At 44.9% G+C, this 12,929-nt stretch overlaps 1 protein-coding gene across 1 annotated transcript; it reads left to right on the top strand.

Moving 5' to 3' along the window:
- The first annotated feature begins 861 nt into the window (after positions 1-861).
- On the top strand, positions 862-1,960 carry LOC126530273 (uncharacterized). The gene has a single exon (XM_050177623.2). The coding sequence runs from the start codon at positions 862-864 to the stop codon at positions 1,867-1,869; it is 1,008 nt and encodes a 335-aa protein (XP_050033580.1). The 3' UTR covers positions 1,870-1,960.
- Positions 1,961-12,929: the final 10,969 nt, after the last annotated feature.

Raw genomic sequence — 12,929 nt, 5'->3', positions numbered from 1 at the left:
GTAGTTCTGATACCTAAAGCAGAGGACCCAGAAAAATTGTTAGCTGTCGACGGTTACCGGCCGATATCACTAATGAATGTAGACTATAAGATATTTACAAGAGTGCTCGGAAAGCGATTACAGGGAGTGGTGACCAGCATAGTAGGGTCGCATCAAACATGCGGCATTAAAGGAAGGTCCATCTACACAAACATTCATATTGCCAGAAGCATTTTAGAATACTGTAACGACCTAGGTGAACACTGTGCCATGTTACAGTTAGATATGCAGAAAGCTTTCGACCGCGTGGCCCATAAAATTCTTTTCAGTATTCTAGAACACATAAATGTAGGGGATTTGATCTTAGATGGGGTAAAGATGTGCTATCAAGACTGTACCGCCAGCCTCATTATAAACAAGGAGGTTACCAAAAGCTTTAGCGTCCGGTCATCTGTGCGCCAGGGATGTGGTTTGTCGCCTCTTTTATTCGCAATTTACCTAGAGCCGCTTTGTAGAAAAATCAAGAATGACAATAGAATATCGGGTTTCAGAGTGCAGTCCGCGGAAGTGAAAGTCCTGGCATACGCGGATGACATCGCGTTGTTTTGTCGGGATGAAGAAAGCATCGAAATCGCGGTCGCAGAGGCTCTATCATACTGCAGAATGACAGGCAGTGCTATCAACTTTGATAAATCCCTAGGGGTATGGATCGGCAACTGGGAAGACCATCCGAGTAGGTTTGCAAATATCCGCTGGACAGTCACGCCGGCAAAGTACCTAGGGGTGCCGCTTGAGCACTACCGTGACGCCGTTGATTACTGGAATGCCGAAACTGAAAGGGTTCGTGAATGTGCACTTAAATAGGGAGGCCGCAATTTCTCTATGTTTGCGCGTGCGACAGTGTGCAACCTGTTTGCCGTTGCCAAAATTTTTTACGTGCTCCAAGCATTGTGCATGTCAAGGGCTAACATACAACGTTTACACAGAGTACTCGCGGTGTTTGTATGGGGTTCAAGCTGGGAGCGCACCAGTCGCACTAATCTCTTTCGTTCGGTTAAAAATGGAGGATTAGGTCTGGCACATTTGTTCATTAGGCAGATTGTGTCGAGGTTTGTTTACTTACGGGACCGAAATGACCCATTTTTGTTAACTATGTTTCAAACAAGGCTGAGCGAGGCTATACCTGAGTTTATTGTATCGTCACATCGGTGCAGTCAAGGCGGAGCGCGTGGTTTCTTAAAAGAGGTAGTCTTGGCTTTTCAGCTCTTAAAGGTTCGGTTTTCCATGGAATACTTAAGTAGGGTACCACGAAAGCGCTTATATAAGGACCTGGTAGACACAATGTTACCGGTGCCATTGTATCGCTCGATGTTCTGCACTGTACCTGAAAAGGACGTACTAAAAAGAGTAAAACGAATGCCAGTACGCCCGTCGGTAAAGTCCTTCTTTTTCCAGCTCCACACCAATACTTTACCTGTGAAACCGTGGCTAGATGAAAAAGGACTTTCCGTGCCTTGGAGCGTCAACTGTTTACTATGCCGGAAACCCGAAACAGTAGAACACATCTTTCTTGACTGCTGGGATGCTGTGTTCCATTGGGACATCTTACAGAGAACCCTAACGAAGGACTTGCCGATTACACCATATGGGATTCGTTTCCTGCCTACTCTAAATGAAGACAAAGTACCCTATGACATGTTCATGCTGGTGTCCTTGCATAGCTTATGGAAAACTAGAATGGCCGTGAGACATGCCGAAATAAACGCCCGGCCTGTTAGAGAATACTTCATAGAAAGCATTTGTCATATTGAGGAATTGTACAATTTTCAAAAAGAAAAACCAACATGGCTCAGTGTGATGACTGAGCTAGCGAACTTCAAGCGTTTTTAGTCCTGTGACCACCAACCAACGGCAGAGATTTTGTCGTGACTGTTGTGTACTGTTAAAATGTCTTGTTTTGTATGTTGCCATGTGGGTAATAAAGAAAAAAAAAATTCATGGCTGAGTGGTTGCGGTTCCTTCTCACACTCCGGAGACCCTGGTTCGATTCCCACCCAGCCCACCTTGCAACTTCTTTTTTTTTATGAACTGCATTCGAGAATTTTTTGCTCACGGCCAATGACGCCGACGATACCAGCTTTTCTGCGACACGAGTTCCTTAACGCTGTCGCGTTAATATACGCGGAACTCCACGGCAATGCCGACAAGGACAGCAAAAATTTGCTCTGACGGTCCATATAATTGCTGTCGCAATAACAGAAGCGAATATCAATGCTTATATTTTCTTGCTTAAAACGACACAGGGCTGTCAAATTCAAACAAGTAATGACGGCAAGAAGCAGGTCGTCGAATGAAGCCATCGTTCACGTACGTTAATCTAAGAGTAGTCTAAGTCAAAGTCTAACCATTAAAAAGTAACATGTATAGCAGAATTATTCTGTTGTCCAACTGCTGCGATTGAATAATTAAACCAACATGGCCCAAAATATCTTCTTTTGCTGTGTTCGAATCTTTAGAAAAATATTCAGGGAGGCACTAGGAAATAAAAGTGATTTGTGACGAATGAAAATGTACTATGCATACAATAGTGCAGGTATATAGGGGTACAGAGATCAAGATAACTCTCATTATTGACGCGAGCCGCCGCAGTAGCATAGTGGCTATGGTTTTGCGCTGCTAAGCATGTGGTCGCGCGATCAAATCCCGGCCGCGGTGGCTACATTTCTACTTGGCGAAAGGAAAAAAAAAACCACCCATGTTTCCTGCATTGGGGGCACGTCAAAGACCCCTGGTGGTATACGTTCATCCCAAGTCGCCCACTCATGATGAAATCGTAATTTCGGCACTATTTGGCATCAGAATTTGTTTATTCAATTATTGACGCGAAAGCCCTTCATATCAACTTTCTATTTTACTGAGCAAAGGGAAATAATAACAAAGAAAATTTCCACCAGAAATGTCATAAATAAAATACCATAGCTCAACATTTCTCATTACACTTACACAAATGCATTTACCCTCTCCTATCAATTTTACCTCATGACTTCGAGCGTACTGGAATCTTGGAAAAACGCTAACATAATCCTAATCCATGAGAAAGGGGACGCCAAAGACCTGAAAAATTATAGACCGATCAGTTTACTGTCCGTTGCCTACAAAGTATTTACTAAGGTAATTGCAAATAGAATCAGGAACACCTTAGACTTCCGTCAACCAAAGGACCAGGCAGGATTCCGTAAAGGCTACTCAACAATAGACCATATTCACACTATCAATAAGGTGATAGAAAAATGCACGGAATATAACCAACCTTTATATATAGCTTTCATTGATTACGAGAAAGCATTTGATTCAGTAGAAACCTCAGCAGTCATGGAGGCATTGCGGAATCAGGCTGTAGACGAGCCGTATGTAACAATACTGAAAGACATCTATAGCGGCTCCACAGCCACCGTAGTCCTCCATAAAGAAAGCAACAAAATCCCAATAAAGAAAGGCGTCAGGCAGGGAGATACGATATCTCCGATGCTATTCACGGCGTGTTTACAGGAGGTATTCAGAGACCTGGATTGGGAAGAATTGGGGATAAGAGTTAATAGAGAATACCTTAGTAACTTGCGATTCGCTGATGATATTGCCTTGCTTAGTAACTCAGGGGACCAACTGCAATGCATGCTCACTAACCTAGAGAGGCAAAGCCGAAGGGTGGGTCTAAAAATTAATCTGCAGAAAACTGAAGTAATGTTTAACAGTCTCGGAAGGGAACAGCAGTTTACAATAGGTAGTGAGGCACTGGAAGTGGTAAGGGAATACATCTACTTAGGACAGGTAGTGACTGCGGATCCGGATCATGAGACTGAAATATTCAGAAGAATAAGAATGGGCTGGGGTGCGTTTGGCAGGCATTCTCAGATCAAGAACAGCAGGTTCCCATTATCCCTCAAGAGAAAAGTGTATGATAGCTGTGTCTTACCAGTACTCACCTACGGGGCAGAAACCTGGAGGCTTACGAAAAGAGTTCTACTCAAATTGAAGATGACGCAACGAGCTATGGAAAGAAGAATGATAGGTGTAACGTTAAGGGATAAGAAAAGAGCAGATTGGGTGAGGGAACAAACGCGAGTTAATGATATCTTAGTGGAAATCAAGAAAAAGAAATGGACATGGGCAGGACACGTAATGAGGAGGGAAGACAACCGATGGTCATTAAGAGTTACGGAATGGATTCCAAGGGAAGGAAAGCGTAGCAGAGGGCGGCAGAAAGTTAGGTGGGCGGATGAAATTAAGAAGTTTGCAGGGACAACATGGCCACAATTAGCACATGACCGGGGTAGTTGGAGAAGTATGGGAGAGGCCTTTGCCGTGCAGTGGGCATAACCAGGCTGATGATGATGATGATGATGATCAATTTTACGAGGAGGACGCCCGCGTTGCCTATTATTCTCGCCGCTGTGGTGCGCACATCAACATAGGCGTACAAGGTTTTCAGCTAACATATCTGGAATCCGTGAACACGTGCAACAGTCATCGTACTATAGCCCCTCAAAAACGGCGACGAATTTAAGAAGCTCTTTATTTCTACTTGCGAGCTATAACTGCCAGTTTTCGCCGTGTACATCCCGATTAAGTTGCATAATTATTTAGCAAGTTTTATGTAGCCGCATAAAAATCATGGGTACCATTATAGAAAATTTAAATAACGTTACTTTTGAAACAGAAATATATTATTTTGAAAGAGCAACCTTCTCCTTTTTAATGCTCGTAGGACTTACCCTAAAAGGTCAACACATGATGTGTGAAGCGACTCCACCTACCGCTGCGCTGCTTGATGCTCTGCTTTTACGAGACCCTTCGGCGCTGCCACTGTACATTTTCTTCAATCTTGAGCCAACACTCAAATTAGCACGCCCGTGTTCCATCTCCAGCCAATGAAAAGTGTAATTGAACTTTTCATTGTTATTGCCCGGCTCGGTTTCCCACGACTCACTGCTCGCTCCCCACGTCGGAGCAACGCCTCGGGAAGCTCGCGTGGTCTGGCGCAATGGTAAAAAATCAAAATATTCGATTTCATGATCCTTGTGAAATTTGTGCAAATTGCTGTACAGTAGAGCTGAGCTGACGAGAGGTCCGTAAATATGCCTTATTTGCCTAAGTTCTTTCATTTCATATATTAAATTGCTAATAAAATGTGTATGCCTTATCTTGTGCCATACCAAAATAGGAAGCATAACAAAAATTAAAGTGGGAATATGCGTATGGAAATATTCTTTAGCTGAGCGTTCGAACAATATAAAAAACATATGCTGTTCCATCGTGCACGGGATTTGTGACTGTCATTGTGTAATGATGCTACCACCGTAAAAGTAATTAAAGTTTCGAGTTTTAAGTGAGAAACCACGATTTTATTATGAGGTTCACCGTAGTGGAGGACTCCGGAATAATTTGTGCCACCAGAGGTTCCTTAAGGTGCGTCTAAATCTAAGCACACGGGTGTTTCCGCATTTCACCCCTAACTAATTGCGGCTGCCGTGGCCAGGATTCAATTCCACGACCTCATGCTTAGCAGCCCAAAACCATAGCCACTATGCGCGGGTGCACACCAGGGCGCGTGCAGACAGCTCTTACAACTCATTCAGTGTTATTTAATTTTAATTTGCATGCCTTGATGTTGGAATTGTGAGCGTCAGCTCAAGGCGCACAATATCGCCAGTAAAATACCTGGTGAGCACTGTGCTTTCTTCGATCCAACACCGGATAAAGTTATGCAGATCCAATAAGCATCCTGAAATCTATTTTCAAAAAAGTCTTCATGAGTTGGTTAATCAAATGCTATAAATATGCAGGTTTCATTCCTACAACATTGGCGTAAAGGCAACACGCGCGCGCATGTGCCTTCATCCACCCATTCTATGCTATGAGAATACGTGGTGATTATCTCCAATAGCTGCTTGGCCTCGGCACAATAGACGTTATGGGGGTGCTCACTGAAGGTCGTTCTTGGAGTTTTAGCCCTTATCTGGCGGGCACCTCGCAAGAGGAGCGGCAGTCGCTCGCTGGCACTTCTGTAGCAGGTTGAAATTCACAGGTGGCAACCTAAATGCTCGGTTCACAGTGAGCTGCGACAACGGCTAGCTCAGGACAGAGAGGGTAGGACGAGCTTTAACTGAAGCTGTTAATTATCCAGCTCAGTTGCACAAATAATGATAGGCAGCAAGGAAACCGCAGCAGCGCAGCCTTCCGCGAAGCTGCATCGAGTTCTATGCCCTGAGGTGTTTAGTGATTCACGATGGTCGCGACGCTGCAGTGAACGGCGAGCGGCCATCTGCGCAGCTGAGTTGTGTTGCGGCCGGTCTCAAGCTCGTCAGCCGCCAGACTTAAAATCGCACCAGGCCAACTACGCTTCATCCGAGCAGTAGTGTGAGAGCGTTCCCAGAGTGGGAGCATTCCCAGTGATATGAAAACAACATTTCTGGTCACGTAATCACTAATCCAAAGTCATGCAATTATCGCTATTGTCATAATGCAGTTATTGTTACATAAATACTCGATGCGATGCATTATGAGTGCACGCTAACGACTGGTCTTTCTACTGCTGAGTGATGTTCCCACCTCTTCGTTCACGTTTCTTGGTATCACAGAGTTTTGGTGGTGATGAGTACACCGTGACGAGTCATTAACGCGCGGTATTCACGTGTCGCTGCTATCGCTTCATTTATTTAAAGTGCGCTGAAATGCTTTTTCGTGATGTTCTCGAAACAACAAGCGATAGCAAAACTGATATGATTGTGGCGACCGGAGGGTGCGTCGATCAAATATCCCGCGCTTGACACGGGCATCTTAGTATAGCCCAAAATTCAGGTGATCGCTCAATGCTGCATGCTTTCGCACAATGTCAGAAAACGTAGAACAGCATTTATGAATCTGCTACAGCCACGGAAGAAGGAGCCGTTAAAGCTATTCACGTCATACACGCACAGGAAAATAAGTAGCGCCTAGGAGACGACGCCAGGCGCTATCCGCACTATTTGTGATTCAGGTAGCGACCACCAGGCGGCTACTCTGCTCGATCTCGCAGCCAATAACGAATAGTCTGAAGAGTTCCTTTTTTTAATATGTATAGCACTTGACTGGTATGATTATCAATATATTTATATGGGGGCGGGCTAACGAAATGAGCTATTCAAACTACTCAACTTAGACATAACCATGGCGTAGTCGCATTATCTTTTGTAACACCAATATATCATTAAATATCTAGTCGATGTGTCGAAACTTCACAAGACGTTCTAAGAAAAAAAGCACCAATGGTGGTAATTGTTGTTCAAGCAACTTTGTTTTTTTCGCGCGACTTCTAACGTGAGCGGAAAGAGTATATTAGAATGCAGTATTGGAGATGAGCTATCATAAATAAAAGCAGTAAAACTTAATTTCCCGATAGCAAGTGTTCTTGCATGACACTACACTATACTTATTTACAATTCTCGGAATTCAGTTTACTTATATGCTTGTATACACATTGAGATATGGAGGAATCCAGCTTTTGTTGCTGATGTGAAAACCACGCTCAATCACATGGGAAGAAGAGGAGAAAGAATTTCATGTCACTTTGGTAATAGCTGTAATAATAACACCAGATTCAAAGTAGAAGGTTGTTGTTCTTGGATGCGTAAGAAGTCATGTACAGTTTGGCGGTCATTGAACAAAAGCGAGACAGAGTATGCGAGAACCACACCTCAATTATCGAAATTAGAATAAATCAACAGCACTGTCTTTGACCACAAAGAAGCACTTATTGCCCTACTCACATGAACATGGCAGAGACAACCAGCAAAACAAATGCAAATTCTTTGGTTACAGTCATGGCAGCTTTGAACCGTAGATTTCTTTCGAGCAGCGAAGCGTTAGGCAGCAAAGAATTTCCATCCTTTTATACCCAGAACATACGGTAGCATCACGAACAGCTGGACGGCGCACTTTTTTAAACAACGGAGTTCCTAGAAGAATTTAATTATTTTCGCCTTCTTCTGTACAAGGTAGTAGAACATCATACATAAAATTCCTTCTAGTGCCAAGGATTCCGACGAATGTCATTCATAATAGGTGACATCCGTGCACTCGCACGAACTTTGAAACTTTAATACAAGTTGATCAAATTGTCAACGTAACGAAACAGAAAGGTGAGGTGCTGCTAGAAAGTATTAGCAAATAACTGAATGTCATTGCTCTTAAGGGTATCTAAGTTCCGTCTACTTCTTCTGTTGGTTTACTTCAATGCCACGCTGCACGTATATTCACTTCTTATGGACCCCAGAAGCAAAACTGATAGCACTAATTGGTGCTGCAGTAAGCTACACCAAAATATTTTTGGCGCCACTTCTGTTTTTAGCAGCCCAGGCATTGATAAGAATTCAAGAGTTCGTTATACAGCAGACGGAATGCGAAAAGTTTTCTTTTCATCTTGCAAGCTCAGCTGTCACCCCTAAAACAACGGTTTGATACACCTAATGAATCATAAGTTTCGGCTGCTTTTCACTTATGCTTTGCATCTAGTACAAACTACAGCATCTCGTTTTATTGAAACTGTTATCAAGCATGTCTGAATTGGAAGTTAGTAGTAATTATTATTGGGCAGGGGTGTTTTAACGGCGTGCTTTTCGGTAAACTCACTCTAGCACTCGAGTTTGAAAAGATGTGTCGGAGAATAATCCGGACTAACATGATACTACATTAAGCTAACTGGAGTCGTTCTTTGCTCATTGTAGATTGCTGTTTTCCATATCTATAAATAGTTTACTACTTCATTGAAACTATATGTATTTCATTGAAATACAGTGTGTCCCACGAACTCTGGCCAAATTTAAGAAATATTCAAATTCCACTTAGCTGGACAGAACCGAGGTAATTTTGTTTGCCGTCGCTTGGACGTACTGAGGTTACAGTTTTCATTCTATGTAACTACATAATTAGCCTTCGTTATTTAATCAACTTCTCAAATATCATAATTAGATTATAAGCGTCAATGAGAAAATTGTAGGGAAACATATAAAACTCACGCTGCAGGTGTGGGTTTCTCAATACGTGCTACATAAAAGTGTTTTTCCGGGCGCGAAGGAGGCCCGCAAATACATGCAAGATGGCCGCGACGTTGGCCGCTCGAGGCACTTCCCGTGATTTTGCGGGCTTCTTTAAGGATCAGAAAAACGCTTTCAAGTAGCACGTATTGAGCATTGGAAACCAGTATCGGTAGTTTTTCATGCCGCTCTACAATTCTTAATTGACAATTTTAATCTAGTATTATGTTTGAGAAGTTGACAAAATATATAAGACTATTTATGCAATTAGGGGAATAAAAAAGAAGCTGATTGTCTCGAAGCAGCGGCAAACAACTTTACCTTGCTTTTTTCCAGCTATCTGCATATTTTTGAAGTTTGGCGAAAGCTGCGCCGGACACCCTGTATAATAGCAGTATAGCCTCAGCACGACAAAATGCTTTTTGCGTATGGGTTGCGTTCAGTTATGAGAACTAATGTATTGTTTAGTGCATTATCATAAATGTTTGAACCTCATAAAGACGGGATGCACCTACGTTAACTTTTGAGAACGACCCGAGAAAGTTTTGACATTAGCACATACTCAATAAACCGAGCCGAGCATTTTTCCTAGTCAGATTAAAAACTGGAAGTGCGTTAATCTTCATTTCAAATTGATATCCCATAAAGAAACGTATTCCTTCTATATCAATAATGCATTTTGGTGACGGACCTACTATGAATCAGTATATAACGATAATTTTTGCAAATATTTCGACACCTCTCCTTCGCTAATTTTTAAACTCTGCTAATGTTGTTTCTATACACGAATCCCGTAACAAACAACACTTGTTAGAAAGCGCACCTACTTTTCTGACATGTCAACAGACAGACAGACAGACAGACAGACAGACAGACAGACAGACAGACAGACAGAGAGACAGACAGACAGACAGACAGACAGACAGACAGACAGACAGACAGACAGACAGACAGACAGACAGACAGACAGACAGACAGACAGACAGACAGACAGACAGACAGACAGACAGACAGACAGACAGACAGACAGACAGACAGACAGACAGACAGACAGACAGACAGACAGACAGACAGACAGACAGACAGACAGACAGACAGACAGACAGACAGACAGACAGACAGACAGACAGACAGACAGACAGACAGACAGACAGACAGACAGACAGACAGACAGACAGACAGACAGACAGACAGACAGACAGACAGACAGACAGACAGACAGACAGACAGACAGACAGACAGACAGACAGACAGACAGACAGACAGACAGACAGACAGACAGACAGACAGACAGACAGACAGACAGACAGACAGACAGACAGACAGACAGACAGACAGACAGACAGACAGACAGACAGACAGACAGACAGACAGACAGACAGACAGACAGACAGACAGACAGACAGACAGACAGACAGACAGACAGACAGACAGACAGACAGACAGACAGACAGACAGACAGACAGACAGACAGACAGACAGACAGACAGACAGACAGACAGACAGACAGACAGACAGACAGACAGACAGACAGACAGACAGACAGACAGACAGACAGACAGACAGACAGACAGACAGACAGACAGACAGACAGACAGACAGACAGACAGACAGACAGACAGACAGACAGACAGACAGACAGACAGACAGACAGACAGACAGACAGACAGACAGACAGACAGACAGACAGACAGACAGACAGACAGGTAGTGAACTTTATTAGGTCTTCAGGAGCTTCAGTGGGGGCCCCTATCGGGGACCCGCGGAAGCCGCTGGCAGCGTTCAAGCCGGGGCAGGAATACCGTGATCCGCCCTTTGTTGGGCCCTCTTGATTGCCTGTAGTTGTGCCTGGAGCGATGGGCTTCGGAGTGCCTCTTCCCAGACGGATTCGCTGGATAGAGGGCCGTTAGGTAACGCGGGACGTTGCCAGGGCATGTGCGCTAAGGAAGAACAAATTTAATTACAGTCCGGACCGCTTGAATCGACGTCTGTGTAGATACGGCTGAGAAAGCCGAGCGAGGAGAATGAGCCCCTCGGGAGCATTCTGAGTGAAACTGACTGAGACCTGTAACTTCGGGTGAGGTAGGCCCTTCTACTATGCCAATAGTGAGATGTTATCTCGTGAAAAGTAAAGAGCGGATCGTTCTGCCGGATTTAATCCTGTCACCGTAATGCACCCAGGCCGCCGTGGCGCGGTAGATCTCCCGCACGGTCATGTGCAAGCTCGGTGAGGTTAGGTATGTTCTGATGAACGTCCGCACCCATATGGGCGGGAAACCAAGAGATAAAGTGAGTGCCAGGGTTCGTTCTCTTTTCCAGAATTGAGGCAGCTTCTCAGACTAGGTCACCCGATTCGAAAGCTTTGGTGGCCGCACGTGACTCGGTGAAAACGTTGTGCGCGAAGGGTCGGTCATGGCTAGGGCTATGGCGACCTGTTCTGTGACTCCGCTCGTAGCTAACCTAACCGAGGCCGATGAGCGTAATTCCCCTTTGCCTTTAATGATTGCCAACGCGAACGTGCTAGAGTCGCCGTACTGAGCCGCGTCGACAAAGACAGCCGAATCTTGATTCTCGCTGGCCTTCTGTAAAATCTCCCGTGCTCGGGCTTTTCGCTTCCCTACATTGTATTGCGGGTGCATATTCAGGGGGAATGGGCTGACCAGAAAGGTTGCCCGTGCCTCCCTGGATAAGGTGATTTTCCGTTCGTTGAGAATTATTGGAGCCATGCCCACCCCGTCTAGAATGCGTCTCCCTGCCCTAATTGACGAGAGCCTGACTACTTGAGCGGTGACCTGCACTTCGATCACTTCATCAATGTCGTTGTGCATACCGAGTTTGCTTACCCTGTCCGAGCAAATGGTAACTGGTAACCCCAGTACCTTTTTGATGCTCTTGCGCATGAGAATGCTAAGCTTATTCTTTTCCGTTTTGGTCCAGTTAAGGACCGAGGCTACATAGTTAATGTGACTCATTAGGAAAGCGTGATGGATCCTGAGGATGTTTTCTTCACCTAGTCCCTTCTTTCCTCCGGATACTCTGGCAACGAGTCTCAGCATGTTCTCGGTTTTGGCGGTGATGCGCGCAAGCGTTTTGGCGTTACATCCAAGCGCGTCAGTCAGTAATCCTAGGATTCGGATAGATTCGACTTGAGGAATGGGCTGCCCGTTTCTTGCAAAGAGGGATATGGGAAGTTGGTTAAGGGGAGTGAGCCCCCTAACACGGCCTGTACAGTAGCAATTCAGATTTTTTGGGGGATAGTTGGAGGCCTGGGTCTTCCAGGTAGGACTCCGTTGCGTCTAGGGCTGATTGCAGCGCGTGCTCTACTTCTGCGAGTGATCCTCCTGGGCACCAGATCGTGATATCGTCCGCGTATAGCACGTGGCCTATATTAGGAAGGATCTGAGCCTCTCCGATAAGCCCTTCATGCCTATGTTGAATAGTAAGGGGGAGATGGCTGCTCCTTGGGGAGTGCCTCTGTCCCCTAGTGCGAACTCATCGATCTGAGTTGCACAGTCCTGATGGTGGCTGTTCTGTTCATGAGGAATGATCTAACAAAAGCCTGAAACCTTGATCCCAGATCTAGGCTGGCCGTGGCCGGCAGGACAAATCGATGAGGTACGGTGTCAAAGGCCTTGGTCAGGTCAAGGGCTAAGATTCCCCTAACATCCCCTGTTATAGAAGATGTGCTTCTTAAGGAGTAGCATTACATCCTGCGTGGAAAGGCCAGCCTGAAGCCGACCATGTTGTTCGGGAACAGTTCGTTGCGTTCTATGTAATCCGAGAACCTGTGGAGGACCGCATGCTCCGCCACCTTGTCTGCGCAAGAGGTTGGGGATATCGGCCTTAAATTGTCAAGGTTTAGGGGCTTACCCGGTTTCG

Source organism: Dermacentor andersoni, chromosome 3 (assembly GCF_023375885.2).
Source record: "Dermacentor andersoni chromosome 3, qqDerAnde1_hic_scaffold, whole genome shotgun sequence".
In the NCBI taxonomy this organism is placed as follows: domain Eukaryota; kingdom Metazoa; phylum Arthropoda; class Arachnida; order Ixodida; family Ixodidae; genus Dermacentor; species Dermacentor andersoni.
The sequence above is the reverse complement of the archived record's forward strand: the minus strand, read 5'-3'. Positions and strand labels throughout refer to the sequence as shown.

Bases quoted from the DNA above. Each gene is read 5' to 3' on its own strand.
- LOC126530273 (XM_050177623.2), top strand. From the start codon at position 862: ATGTTTGCGCGTGCGACAGTGTGCAACCTGTTTGCCGTTGCCAAAATT.